This window comes from Bactrocera tryoni, chromosome 5 (genome assembly GCF_016617805.1).
Source record: "Bactrocera tryoni isolate S06 chromosome 5, CSIRO_BtryS06_freeze2, whole genome shotgun sequence".
Taxonomy (NCBI): Eukaryota; Metazoa; Arthropoda; class Insecta; order Diptera; family Tephritidae; genus Bactrocera; species Bactrocera tryoni.
The window spans coordinates 25,462,368-25,477,101 of record NC_052503.1 but is presented as its reverse complement, the minus strand read 5'-3'; the positions used below and the strand labels follow the sequence as shown (position 1 = coordinate 25,477,101).

General features: G+C 37.8%; 1 protein-coding gene across 3 annotated transcripts in view; it reads right to left on the bottom strand.

The window, feature by feature from the left end:
• LOC120778679 overlaps positions 1–14,734 on the bottom strand; it is a 79,510-nt gene that overhangs the window by 5,538 nt on the left and 59,238 nt on the right. For 2 of the 3 annotated variants that reach the window (XM_040110613.1, XM_040110615.1), the window contains exons 5-6: positions 7,277–7,456; positions 277–749 (exon numbers count right to left, since the gene is read on the bottom strand). In XM_040110613.1, the coding sequence (XP_039966547.1) occupies positions 727–749; positions 7,277–7,456 (203 nt within the window). In that variant the 3' untranslated portion in view covers positions 277–726. Of the gene's footprint in view, positions 1–276; positions 750–7,276; positions 7,457–14,734 lie in introns of those variants that run through there. The other variant, XM_040110614.1, reaches the window with a different exon arrangement.

The following is a 14,734-nucleotide window of genomic DNA, read 5'->3' as shown; positions in this document are numbered from 1 at the left end:
ATAAGTCTGTCTTTTAATTTAATTTACTTTTTAAACTTATTAATGCCCTGTTGTTTTTTCAGTATGTACTATTTTGTTTTGTTGTAATCAAATTTTGAGATCTCTATAAATAATTTTTGTGTTTTGTTGTTTTTTTTTCTTGATTTTATGGGTTCACACTTTTGTTAATTGTTTTTGTAATGTCATTTTTGCTGTAGCTATGTATTTGTTGTATTTGTTGATTAATTTTATATAACTTTTTAAGTCTGATTTAATTAAATTTAATTTTACTTGCTATTTTTTGCTTTTCTTTTCATCTCTTGGTTTATCGCTTTTACTGTTATCTATTATTCGTTTTACTTCTTGGTTTTGTTGTATATGTAGTTGTTGTAGTGGCTCTTTGTATGAAATCTGTCAATTAGTTCAGTTTTTGTTGTTGTTGTTGTGCTTTGTATATAGTCTGTCAGTTGGTTGTGTTGTTGTTGTTGTGATTCTTTGTATGAAATCTGTCAGTTAGTAGTGATTTTGTTGCTGTTTGATTCTAAAAATGAACTGCTCTCTTCTTCTTCTTTCTGCGCTTTTGTGCATTCATTTTGGTTTTTGTTGTTGTTTGTGTTTGTGGCGTTGTTGCATGCGTTTTTATATGTGTTTTGCATAATGTTTCAACGAAATCAGTTGTTGTTTTTGCTTTTGTTTCTGAATTCAAATTGAAACAGTTCGCTGGGTTGTTAGTGTGTTGTTGGAGAATTAGGCGCGTGCTTTGCGTACACCTGCAATGAGAGAGAGAAAGACGAGAAAGCATGAGAAAATTGTATTTAATTTCAAAAGAGTATTGAAGAAAACATAAAACAGAAATTTTTCCTGTGAGCCAATTGCTCTGGATATCTCAAATTTCAACTTTGATTTGCGCAAAATGATTTCGAGAAAATATGGAAATTTGAAATCAATTTTTCCGAGTTAAGGCAATAAGATTACATTTATTATTATATTGTCTATATGTCCAGAGACTGGAAACTAACACTTCGATCTATAGTTTATCCTGGTAGTAATAGTTACGCTCTTTAGAAAACTCGAATATATGTATCCCATAAGTCACTCTTTCCTCAAGCTTTGATAAGTGAAAGAAACCTCGTTGGAATTGGCGAGCAAATGTCAGAAACAGTAGCCACTTCATACATTATGGAAGCATTCATTGTTGTTGTTGTAGCGTCAGAAAACATTACTGAAGTAATTTCGATGAATGACAGTTGACAATTCTTGGTCGAATATAAATCTAGATTCATTCTGGTTACTTAGATCACACTGTCGTAGAAATATTCCTCTTATTTGTCGGTATTAAGGTCAGAATTGTTTATTAATGCTACAAAGCTTAGGGTTGACAATTATTGGAACTAGTCTTAGACCTTTTATCATGAGATCAAATTTGATCCGGACTAGCCCACTTCAATGTATGATACTTTAAGATGTTAATAAATTGGTACAACCTAATAGAAAATCTTACAGAAGTGTTTTGGGGACTCTACCTTAACACAAACACAAGAACATGAATGAAACAATGCTTTCAGTGAGGGTCGTGAATTCATTGAAAACTTGTCTCATGTGTGTGGTTCATTAGTTTTCTTATTTGGCGCAGACACAGCTTACGTGGTTATAGCTAAGTCGTCCATCCTCCTCGATAAAATTAAAGAAACCGTAATTCAAAATCGTCGCATTGGCATTAGATGGATAGAAGAGGATCTGAGAATTTTCGTTAATGTTTTGGGTATGAAGTCAATGCCTTGCCAGGTGGTACAAATCCTAAAACTATCTCAAGACTCTAATCAGGTCAGTCTTATATACATTTTTCTTTAAGCTGAGAAATCTTTCACATCCTTTCAAGATCCTTTGACAGTTGTTTCGTTATTTTCCAAGAATATTTTGAGGTTCGTACACAAGTGAGTCATCTCACGAGCCATAGTGCAAATGTGGCTTTAAATTCAATGGCATAAAGTAACTCTAAAATACTGAGTCGGAATTGCTCCAGTAAACGAATAATAATGAGGCCAACAAAAGACCTCCAACCCCTTGCGATCACAATTCTAAACTCTAAACACACTTTTTAAACTGAACTCGTAAGTATTTTTCCGAAACTAACTCCCTTTTGAAATATTAAGGAATTTGCTGCACGTCAACAAGGGCTCGCATGTTAGCACTTTGCTGCCAGCCACACCTAGACGCGGAAAGCGAAAGTCAAAAATAACTTCACGACGATTGCTGTACATGCTCACTCCCTTATGAAATTCATGTTTCAGATGTTTATTTACCAAATACGCTGGCTAAAACGGACCAAATATTTGAGAAAGGGCAAATGGCAGAGCGGCGCTCAAATTGAGTTGATTAATTCCTGGTGTGAGCGTGTTGATAAAAAAAAGGAATGCCAACAGCAGGCACCGCCATAAAAGCAATAATAACCCGAAGTTCATGTTGATTAGGGAAAACGCGACAGGGATTCAGACGAACCTTGCATAACGGCGCAAAGCGTTAAAGGACAGCGCAAACTTGCCCGCTGTTACTTAATAATGCAAAATTGTTCGTGGAAATAACGCAGATAGACAGCGTTCAATTAATTTGTAAACTCATTTCTCGCTTTTTCTTTGTACAAAGTATCATAAACAGGAACGCTCCCAGGGAACTCCTGTCATATTGTGGGAGGTGTGGGAAAATAATAAAAAAAAGACAAGAATAAAATATGACAAAGTGTAATCGAAGCTCAGTTGGGTGTACCTTTGGCTAGACAATGTTTGATAAAGAGAATACAAATAAAAGCGCCGTGGGGGTTTCGCTCACTGAATTTTACTGTCTGGCTTTTCATAAACAAGTTCAACGCTGAAATGACTTTATATTAGTTTTTACTTTGAGGGATAGAAGAAAGAAATACCATAAAACTTTGAAAATAAAATGCTATTTTTATGCCCTGAATGGAGTATATAAAATGTGCCATAAAGCTAGTACCATCCAGTAGGAAAAGTCGAGACCCTATAAAGAATACAATACAATAGATGTTCAGGGTCACGAGTTGAGTATATATTCAGCCAAGTTCTTCCGTCTGTCTCTGTACGCAAAATAGCCCCTCCGTTTTCGAGTTGTCGATCTTAAATTTAGCACTCACTTTGCGGAACGGTCGTTCTTGAACCAATTGATCATTAAGTTTGTCATACAAACTGCTCTTCACCTAAAGTTTTGCTAAGTAATGTAGATCTGAGAATCAAGAGTGACTTTGAAGGAATCTCTGTGGAATTTCAAAGCTTGGTTTACTAGAAAATGAGCTCTGACTGCGATGTGGTACTATGGTAAATGATGCCTTTCCCTAATCTCAATCAAACTATAAGATTGGAAGTCTTCAAAGACTGAAGACTGCTTTGAACCAGAGAAAGTTTGTACTTTTTTGGTAGATATATTTATCCGAAGCCATACTTCTTCCGTTTGCATGTGCACAAGTTTAATTTTCGTTCAATTTTCCCGGATTTTTGAAGATCATTTATGTGTGTGGATTTGTCAAGCTTGGTTCCGGTCCTATCGGTAAAACTATGAAATTTATCTGTCCTTGAGAAGGACTCATAGAAAACGGCGGTGCTTTAGGTATTTCCTCGATGTATTTTCTACAACATAACCTTACAATACAAATATTAGGGACTGAATATGAGGGACATATTATGACTTTAAGTAATCGGGGTTTCATCACGAGCTCTGTATGAACCATATTTCTCCTGCATATGCTTTTTCATTGACTTTTTATTAGAAAGCTACTCAGCCACTGTAAACTCCACCGGCTATCCACTTGCATTTACCAACCAATATGTTTATTAATGTTTAAGCAGACATATCCCTAAGAGAATTGCAAAGGACACTTGCTTTGCGGTCAAAGGATAATAATTTACATCGCTGCTTATGGTCAGCATTGCATGGAATTAGTTAATTTAAATTGGCAATTAATTTGAGCGAATCGAAAGCGGAGCACTAACACATATTGAACCGATAGCGCAGAAGCTCGTTAGAGAGATATTGCCTGTTGCTCTTTGTTGGCTGACAGACTGATTTAAGAGGTTATGGGTATATGTTAAGTATATAACTATTTGTATTCTCATATGAGTAATGGGTTATTATATTCTCCTTTGTGACATTAATGGAAGTAAGTGTGAGAAATGAATTGTAGTTAGGTTAGAACATCTCAAAGGATTTCACTTAGTAAATTAGAACATTGTGTGTCCATAGTTCTGTCTGGCACTGCCTCTGTAGAACTTATGGGTTTTTTGTGAACGTAAGGTCAACGATACAACTTAACAAGTAAGAAATGCTAAGTTCGAGTGCAACCGAACATTTTATATTCTTGTAACTTGCAAGAAACAAAGGCAGGGAAATATCATAAGGAGCAAATCATCAACCAGTGGATCGGAATCCAAACAATTATATATAAAGTTGAACTTCCCTAACTCGAATCACCACAATAAAACTTCGATTTAGAATGACTCCGAGGTATGGAAGGAAAGTGGTTGTTGAAATTTGATTTCTATTGCCAATTCAAGAGTCCGAGTTGTGGAACTTTAAATATATATATATATATATATTTATAATAATAATTTAATCTATTTTTGCCAATACCACATGTTATTAACATGCCACAAAGTATTAAAATGTTCCCTGAGATTCATTAAGGTACCTAACATACCATTACCATTCATATGGAGTAAGGTAACATGGGTGTTAAATGTTTGTTATATGGGGGCTCGGTCAAGTTTTCATCAAATTATATCCGGGCGCAAAGATAATCTGCTATCAGAAAAACACGTTTCTCTCTGAATTTCAATTGTATATCCCATTCATTGAGTGATATTTACGGTCAAAAGTCAGCTTAGATACTGGGGTCCAAATATTCAGTACTTAAGGGCTTGAACCGTTTTGCTGGATTAGGAAATTTTTTGGTCATAAGGTGGAATATTCTAGAGGGATTATTCACGATACGTTCTATTCCGGTATAATAATTGCTTATTGATTTCTACACTGGAAAGAAAAGAGTCAGTTGAAATTTAAAATTATGTTATATTGGAAGAGGGCATTTTCGCGATCCGATTTCGCCCTTTTTCACATTGAAATTAGGTATGAAATTTTACCTAAGAGTGAGCAGTGCCACTCCAATCGTCCAATTTTTACATCCTTTAAACCATCTTGGGTCTGTGGCATATTAAGTTATTGATTTATCGCGCTCCAAGCAGTTTTTAACCGTCCCGTTATAGGGGTGCGGTTATCTTCCGAGTTTATCCACTTTTACACTGTTGGTTAGAGTTCTTAGAGGAATTGTTCTAAGTGAATTTGGCTATTGTGGCTTTAATGGTCAGGGCGATATGTATATCAAACTTATTAGAGGCCTCCTTTTTCAAAAATTTTAGCCCATAAGTGCCTTTTGCTACTGCGATCCTCTGAGCTAAATTACATGCTGATATCTTAAGTTGGTGCTTAGTTATGGCACTTTATTGGTTTTTTCTTTAATGGCGCTTTGTGGGCGTGGCAGCGTTCCGATTACGCTTTAATTTTTGGCCAGGGAAGGTGAGTACCAAGTGCCATCAAGATATCTTAGCCTTATATCAATATCGCTCAGTTTTAAGTGATATACACAACCGTTAGGTGAACAAAACTATTATACTCTGTAGCAGCATGTTGCAAAAGCAAAAGCAGATCTAAAGTAGTCGGTGCTTATGAGGTAATACGGTTTTGAGGTTAGTGTGTCAGAAAAACCTTGGAGTACCACTGGAGCTCTCATTCGAGTCTTTCGCTTTGGCAAGCCAAGGTGTTAAATTATAACATTATGTGCAGCAGGTGAATAACTTTACCTCTACCTTTTTACCTCTGTGAGGCCTTTAGATAAATCAAATAAAAGCGGGAATCTTTGGAAGCATTCTCTAATTTCGACAAATCTATTTATTTTTGTATTAATCGTTCGTTTGTTAGAGTAAATATTGACCAAAGTAGCGATTAGGAAAGTTAATAAAAATATCTGCAGTTCGGTTTTTGATTGTATTATTGTTAATTAGTTCATTACAGTGGTCCTGGGAGATCATCTGATCTCAATGTGGGAAAATTTGAAAAAAACTTGTCTACATATCTACATAATAGGTTGTCAAAAAAGTCTTGCGGTATTTTCGCTGAAAACGCATAGTTCTAGTTTTATTCGTCGCATCGGGTCATGCTATACAAACATGGAGCAAAATAAAGAGAAAATACGGCATATTTTATAGTACTACTACGATAAAGGCAAAAATGCATCTCAACCCGCCAATAAAATTTGTGCAGTTTATGAACCCGATACAGTTTCCATTTCCACCGCACAACGATGGTTTCAACGTTTTTGTTCTGGTGTAGAGGTGGTCGAAGATGCGACACGCTCCGGTAGGCCTGTCATCGAAAATTGCGATAAAATCGCTGAATTGGTTGAAAGAGACCGGCATAGTAGCAGCCGTAGCATCGGTCAAGAGCTGGGCATGAGTCATCAAAAATTCATTTCAATTTCAATAAAAAATTCAATAAAAAAGACTTCTTTGACAACCTATTATTAGTTAAGTTAAAACGCATGCTTAAAGTTGATAGAATTTGATGGTAGAGTACTTTTGCTACAAGTTTGGCAAATGGCAGGAGTTCATTTAAAAGAGTGTACGGAATGAAAGGAAACAATGAAAAAAAAAATTACTTGTTCTTGGCCATTAGGACTATATCTTCTTCTTTTCTTTTTTGCCACTACAACTGTAAGTCCGTAAGCCCGAGAATACAAAACTTCGCTAGTTGCCTCTATCTTTTGCTGGGTCACGCCAGTTATGCATCCCACGTGCAGGCAGGTCCTCATGTACTATCCTTCCATTGAATGCGTCGCCGCCATTGCTTTCGTTGTCCTCATGGATCGCGAATCGAAGCAGCTTTCCGCTAGAGTATCGTCTTCTATGCGTACGACATGGCCTATCCAAGACGCTAGGAATCTTTATGTGTGGCCCCCTAGAACTTTGTCTTGCTCCTATTCACCAGAAGACTAAGGTTTTATATAGATTCTATAAATTAGTGACACCATTAAATTATTATTATTATTGAAGCCAGAAAAAAAATATTAAGATCACATTTTTAAGCTCAAACCGCGGTCTCATACCAAGAATATAGCACTTGAAGGTTTCAAAAACCGACTTCATTTACAAGAAGAATGCTTCAAAGGCCTATCGCTATCATTTATATGTATATATGTAGTGTATATTACTCATCAATCATGTTGAGCCACACTCACCTTTATCCTTATTCTTACGCTGCTCCTTGGCGCTCTTATCCTTGGACTTGCCGGGTTTGCAATTCTTCTTGATGACACGTGTTGCTTCGCACGATGGATCGCTGGTCGCCTTTAATTTGTCAGCGCGTGTCATTTGACCGGTGGCACACTCAGACCAGGAACCCTTCTCATATCGGCAGGCTGCACGCACCACAGATTAATACGAAGCACATGCAAAGAAAAAGAGAAAAATAAAGGCATAAGCTTTCAGTATAATATTGCCAGGCGATGTAAGCAAGAGGAGATTAATTGGAATAATTACATACATTAATATAAACGAATGCTGCAGTAAAGATAAGCGCGTGCGATTCTAATTGATGGCATAAATTGGCATCTCGATAATATTATTACTTATATATATACATACATATGTGTGTGTCTGTTAGTCATTGTCTAAGCAATAATACAAATAAATTGCAAGACGAGTATCGAGTCACTAATTGAATTCAAGTGGCACCACTAAGCACCAGCATTGGTTAGTTGCATGTGTATATGTATGTGCTTATGTACATAAACTTATGTGTATGTATTGATCATTATCACTGTTATATATTAAGTAATTAGGCTAAATTTCTTCGATTACCACATTGCCGCATATATAGTATCTTCTTTGGAGTGGTTTCAAGTGAATATATAACTTAGACATCTGATAAATTTATGACTAATGTTTGCTATTGGAACGGCGTTAAGCTTTTTTTTTTGCAGAAATGCACTGTAGGTACGAAATTGGCTTCATAGGTCGGAATTTTTGCTCGAACCTGGCTTTTCGAAATGGGTAAGGATTAGAGATTGGCGTATACATCTCTTACACCAAGCGAAGCCAGGTCCTTCTCCACCTGGTATTTCCAACGGATTGGACGTCTTCCTCTTTCTATGCTTGCCCCGAATACTTTCTCAGCTGGGGTGTTTTCGTCCATTCGCACGACATTACCTAGCCAGCGTATCCGTTTTAATTCGTTGAACTATGTCTATGTCGCCATATATCTCGTACCGGTCATTTTAAAGGCTCATAAATCTTCCGCAGAATCTGTCCCTCGAAAACTCGTAACGTCGACTCATCTGATGAGGAGTAACTTAGAGAATTTGGTGTTTCTTCGTAAAGAGGACTTTACTTCTGGCAAGAGTTATTTTATTCTGCGGTGGATTTCGAGGCTGACATTGTTGTTGCTGTTGATACTGGTTCAGAGATATATGCAGTTATCTACGACTTTGGAGTTATTACTCTCAACTGTGACGTAGGAGCCTAGTCGCGAGTGCGACCACTGTGCGCTTGATAACAGAAGATATTTCGACTTTCTCGCATTCACTTCCAACTCATTTGCTTCACTTTCTTATCCATTCTGAAGAAAGCAGAACTTAAGACGCGCTTGTTGAGGCCAATGATATCAATTCATCAGCTGTAACTCATATTGAAGACGGTACCTTCTCTGTTTAGTTCTGCATTTCGAATTACTTTCTCCAAGATTAAGATTGTAGATTGAAGAAGTCACACGATAGCGAGTCGCCTTGTCTGAAACTTCGTTTGGTATCGAGTGGATCGGAGAGGTCCTTCCCGATCCTTGCGGAGCTTTTGGTATTGCTCAACGTCAGTTTACATAGCTGTATTAGTTTTGCGGGGATACCAAATTCAGACATCACGCCATAAAAGCAGATCCTCATCATGCTGTCAAAAGCAGCTTTGAAATCGATGAAGTGGAGGTGTGTGTCGAGTATCTTTTCACAGGTCTTTTCCAAGATTTGACGCACAGTGAATATCTGGTCAGTATTGAATTTCCAGGCCTAAAGCCACACTGATAAGGTCCAATAAGTTTGTTGACGGTGTTATCTTTTTCCACGGTTATACTTGTTCTATGTACGGTAGTTGGCGCAGATTGTGGTGTCTCCCTTTTTTTGGATTGGGCAGAGCACACTTAAATAACAATCAATGGGCATGCCGACCATATTTTGCAAAGAAGCTAAAGCATGCTCCTTATCAGTTCTTCGCCGCCGTATTTGAATAGCGTAGACGGCAATCCATCGGCCTCCGCGGCCTTCGGACTGGTAATTGCTATTCGAACTTCTTCATGCCTGCTCCATCGTCATTGATTGGGGAATAGGGTTCACCATCTCCTGGAGTTATGTTTTCACTGCCAGTCAGCAGGCTGGAGAAGTGTTTCCTCCATAATTTAAGTATGCTCTGGACATCAGTCACTAGATCACCTTTGGGGGTTCTACAAGAGTATGCTCCGGTCTTGAAACCTTCTTTTAGTCACCGCATCTTTTCATAGAATTTTCGAACATTACCCCTGTTGACCAGCTAGTGAAGCTCTTCGTACTCACGCATTTTTGCCTCTTTCTTTTTTGTCTGTAAATGTGTCTTGGACTCCTTGTCGTACCAGCTCTTCTGTGTGACAGAATTAGTGGATATGCCAATGTTTTATTATTTGTTTCATAAGTAAGGGTTCTAAAGGCCAATTTGTAGCCAATGTTTGTGCTGATTATAAAATAAATTGTTTTCTTCTTTCTACTTAAAATTAACTCTTTCAGAAGTTGCCATTAACAGTACTTCGCTTACGACTTTTTTAGTGCTCTTTAAAGCAACAATTTCCACTAAAATTAACTTTTTAAGACCACATTTGGCGCTCTTAAAAATAGTGAAACATTGTGCCATAACTGACCACAGGCTGCTTGGTCATACGAAAAAGCGAGCCCCCTGCCCTCCACCAACCGCCGCCTCGCTTATCAATGTGAAGAATCTACAATAAACCACCGCAAAATAGACCATTTGTGACTACTTAAATGACCTGCAGGCGCAATAACACATAAAATGCAACAACAAAAGCTGCAACGTCAACGGCAACGACAACAAATAAATGAAAATAAGCTGAACAACAATGGCAAGAGGTAATATAAAACCGTTGGCCATTTGTGGCAGCCAAGTTTTTGACTATGGTCGTAAATTCTCGTAAATTCATACGAACAACAATGTTACCACGAAATTGGCTGCTTCCCGATGAGAGTGTGTGTGTTTGTGTGCGTAACTGAGCACATAAACAAAAGTGCGTCTGATTGTGTAAGTAAATGAATACCGATATCTGTGTATATATGTATATAGGGCTGTGAGCCTATATTTGAATGTTTGCTGGAGCAATAAAATCCGAGCCCGAGTGTACGAGGAGTATGCTGTGAAATTAATGATGCATATGTGAAGCGTGCGTTCGTTCGTGTCCTGTACGAGGCCGGAAGGACGCGGCGGATACGAGTTATAGTCGCCGTTAAAACGTTATCTCCGACATGTGCATTGGTATGTGTGTGTTTACTCAGTGTTTTTATGTTTACAGTACGAGCGCAGTTCGATGCGTCCCTTTTAATAGGCGCAAATGCAACCCTGTTGCTGGCAAAGATCAGCTGTTTACAGACAACTGTCAAATATACAGTATACTTAAGAAATTTGGGCTTACGGCGTTTGGAGAATTTTAATATTTCATCAAAACAGTTAAGTTACTAATGAAGTCCAAGGAAAATCCTTTCAAAATTTATAGTTTCCATATTTTATAGAATGATTTACTGAAATTCACTAAGCACGATCGCACAAACTCTGAATTGCGGGTAGTTCTAAGCTCATAGTCTACCTGCTGCAAAGGTTCATAGAAATAAAATAAGCTGAACTAAACACTACAGATCTCAGACGATCATACCAAAGACTAAGAAAGTTAAGGGATCGAAAAACAAAAGTTTGGCAGTTGGATCATCATAAAACTTGCAGCCGAGTTTGAATGAGCGACGACGTTTATTAATCGTGTGTAATCGAATAAAAAATGGCAGCACATGGGGAACGCTGAGAACTCTGTGTTTAAAGATTATTAAATAATCTACTGTTTGTAGCTTCGTAACTTTAAGGTTACACTAACTGATGATGACTTTTAATATTCTAAGATGTTCGTCAAAGTGAACGGTGAATTTAAAGCATAAATGGTCTTTCAGGAAACGAAATGTATATTCCTTTGACAAATTAATCAGAATGAGCATTATAAATCAATCATTATCAAAGTTGTGAAAAGTCAACTTTTAGACACATATGTACGTTTTTACCCTGGTTCTGGCACTCAGAATGTGATGACAGCGACGTTGTGTAGATAACTAAATTTTGGTGATTGCTTAGAAAAGCTGCTAACGTCGGCACGCCAAAGAGGTTTACACAACCGAAACGAAATGGGATTTTTTCGATCAAGAAATGTCAACGGCGGCATCTTCAATGGTTTAATGAATGTTATACCCCCTCTACGCACACAAATACAACCACACATTAGGACACCAAGAGCTAAAGAAGGTTTAACCGCAATTAGAGCAAAAATGCGTGATTGAAGAGTCGCATGGCTAAGCTTGGCCCCACGATGTAATGCCTAACGGCAGTCCCGTGGGCCGAATACAAGCAACGACGACGGAGTTCAATACGAATCGTGAATATCGTCCGGAAAAATGACGATTACTTGTACTCCTCCGAGAAAACAAAAATAAAATAAGAACCCCACGCTGTATACCACACCAAAGAAAAACAAAAGCGATCGACGGACGATATCGTGTTTTTCATTTTTTTCGATACGACTAGGAGTACAAAGGTACGCGTTCATCATCCATTTCCAATTTTCGCCATAACTTTTCGATCTATTTTTCCGTGTATTAAAATGTGAGTCTCCCGAAGCTGTGGAGAGTATATACTCAAAAATATCAAATTTTCTTCTTAAATTTCTTCTACTGCTTTAATTACAACAAGAGGAAGTATTGCAGCCCACATCATTTTTCAAGGTTTACTTCCGAGCTGCTTGATTCAATAAGATTTTTATCTTTGTAAAACTCGCAAACACTCACGGCAAGCATAGGTTGCTAGTTTCAATTTCGATAGAACGGCGGCGCAATAAAACGCCAGATATAAAAGTACTAAGAACAACGGACTTCATCCTGTAGTTTTTCTGGAAAGTTCGTGTATAGCATTTTCAAATATGGCGGTTATAGAAAATTAGCGCAAAGAAGAATCATTGAAGCCTTGGGTCACCGAATTGCAGCAAATTTTGTACAAAGACCCTTGACAATCCCAAAAGCGCTTCAATATTTGCAGGTTTGATTTTTGAATACCTCTGAATATTGTTGAATTGGTCGGTATGCTGAAAGCTGGGTGCATCAAGAACTAACGTTCTAACGAACAACGTGATACTGTTTCCAAGTGCATCCTAACTAATTTCGGTTCAAGTGAAGTTATATTGCACCGAACTCTCATCGGTTTTGAGTTTTCCTCTAGATGGTGAATTTCGTTCTTATTACAGCGAACCCGGTTCAACGGCGACTTATCAAATTACTGCCAATTGGAAGGGCTTCTGAAGGTTGTTGCGCAATGAAAAATAACAGTTTATACGATTGAATACTGCTTATGCGGAACACGGCCGGTATTAGTGAAAAAAACAAGAGAAATTGGAAATGTGGAATGAACACTTGCGACATATATTCTTAATACTTTAATCTATAATATCGGATGGGGAGTTTCAGTCATTCGATGCATACGTACTTATGTGATTCTGGACATGCATCATCAGTCTGTCTTTTGATATGGCCGACGCAGGGCGCTGAGGATATTAAAAATAATCACTATTCTTGGGCATCAGAGATAAGAATCTGTTCTACTTGTACATCTTCGAAAACGAAAATTCCATTTTCAACTGAGTCAACCACGTCTGTAAAGCTGGGTATACGGAATGGATATGTAGTATGAGGTATTTCAAAAAGGTTTTCAATAAGAGCGCTACAAAAGTAATAAAACAAATATGGCTTGGCATATCAACGAAATTCCTATATCCTGTGAAAGCACATTCGATGCCATTAGTATGTGTGGAACTCGATTTCTTTTGCATGGCCAGAAGTCGACGGTTTTCAAGCATAAATCAACCATTGACTTGTTGGCATAGACTATTGGCTTGATGTAGCTCCACAGGAAATAATCTTCAAATCGCACTACCGAGGCGACCAATTGACTAGGTCATTTCTTGAGATAACACGTTCACCAAACTTGGTTTTTAATAAATCGATTGTGATATTCGCAGTTCGGCTTGTGGCGACGTCCTGTTGGAACTACGTATTGTCCAAGTTCTTATCATTCAATTCGGGCCAAAAATATTCAGTTATCATTGAGCGGTAGCGATTTCCATTCACAATAACTCGACCGCACCAAACCGTAATATAGTCTCATAAAGTACGTGTGGATTTCTGTCTAATCAATAACATATATTGTGTTTAGTGACGAAGCCATTCAGCCAGAAACGCGCCTCATCGCTGAAGATGATTCTTCAATGGACGTCCGGATCATTTTCAAGTTGTTGTTCAGTCCAATTCACGAACATACGACGATTCTAGTGGTCAAGCGGCTTCAGTTCTTGCATCAGTTTGATCTTGTAAAGAGGTAGGCCAAGATTTTTTCGCAAAATTCACCACAACGACGGTACAGTGATGCCCAACGCTTGAGAACGAAGTGTGAGTGACTGACATGGGTCTTTCTCAATTGATGCGCTAGTGGCAGCAATATTCTTGACACTACGGGCACTTTCGTCACGAATTTCGAAAATAATTCTTCAGTTTTTGAGATATCGGTCCGAAATTTCGAACAAGTCTTTTTCTCGACAAGAATCTGCTTATTTTCCGCAACCGAAGATATCGGGCCACTAAAGGATGTAGCTCCAATACAAATTAATCGATGCAAATCAATTTCGTGTATGGAAAACTGTTTTATTTCACAAGTCTTTTCACTAAACATTTTACATAGTCTAGCTAATTTACTTTTTACAAGTTATTGAATCAATCTCCGAACATGTTCTTCTCTAACAATTGGTAACAATGGAATATAGTTGCCATGCAAACACCACCGATCATGACAAAGAACTTTTTATACGTTTTAGTATAAGAAATAAACCTGTGAAGGGCATTTGAGCTTCGGTGTAGCCGAAGATAACTTATTGTTAGGTTTTATGTTTCTTTTGGCGAGGGATCAGTCTTAAACTAGTATATTTTAAGGTGTTAGAAAGTTGAAAACGAGCCTAAAACCGTATGTAAGTTAGAGTTTATCGAAAACTTTGTGAAACGTATCGACTTATCGAGCTACCCCCGTATATTTTGCCATCGTATGTTTACTATAACTATGTGGCGGCAGTTTCGGCAATAAAATTTAAACGAAATCCTGCCAATTTACATTTTACAATCTGTGTCGCCGAGCAACGTTATCAGTGACACTGAATGGCACGAGCCTTGGATAGGCATATGTGGCATGAATGAGCTATATACATACATATATATAAGCCAATATACCAAAAAGCATATATACAGAGGCGACAGTGTGTGATATATAGAAGGCCGACTGTGGTTAATGTGCGTGCCACGCCCATGTGGGTCAGCTATAAA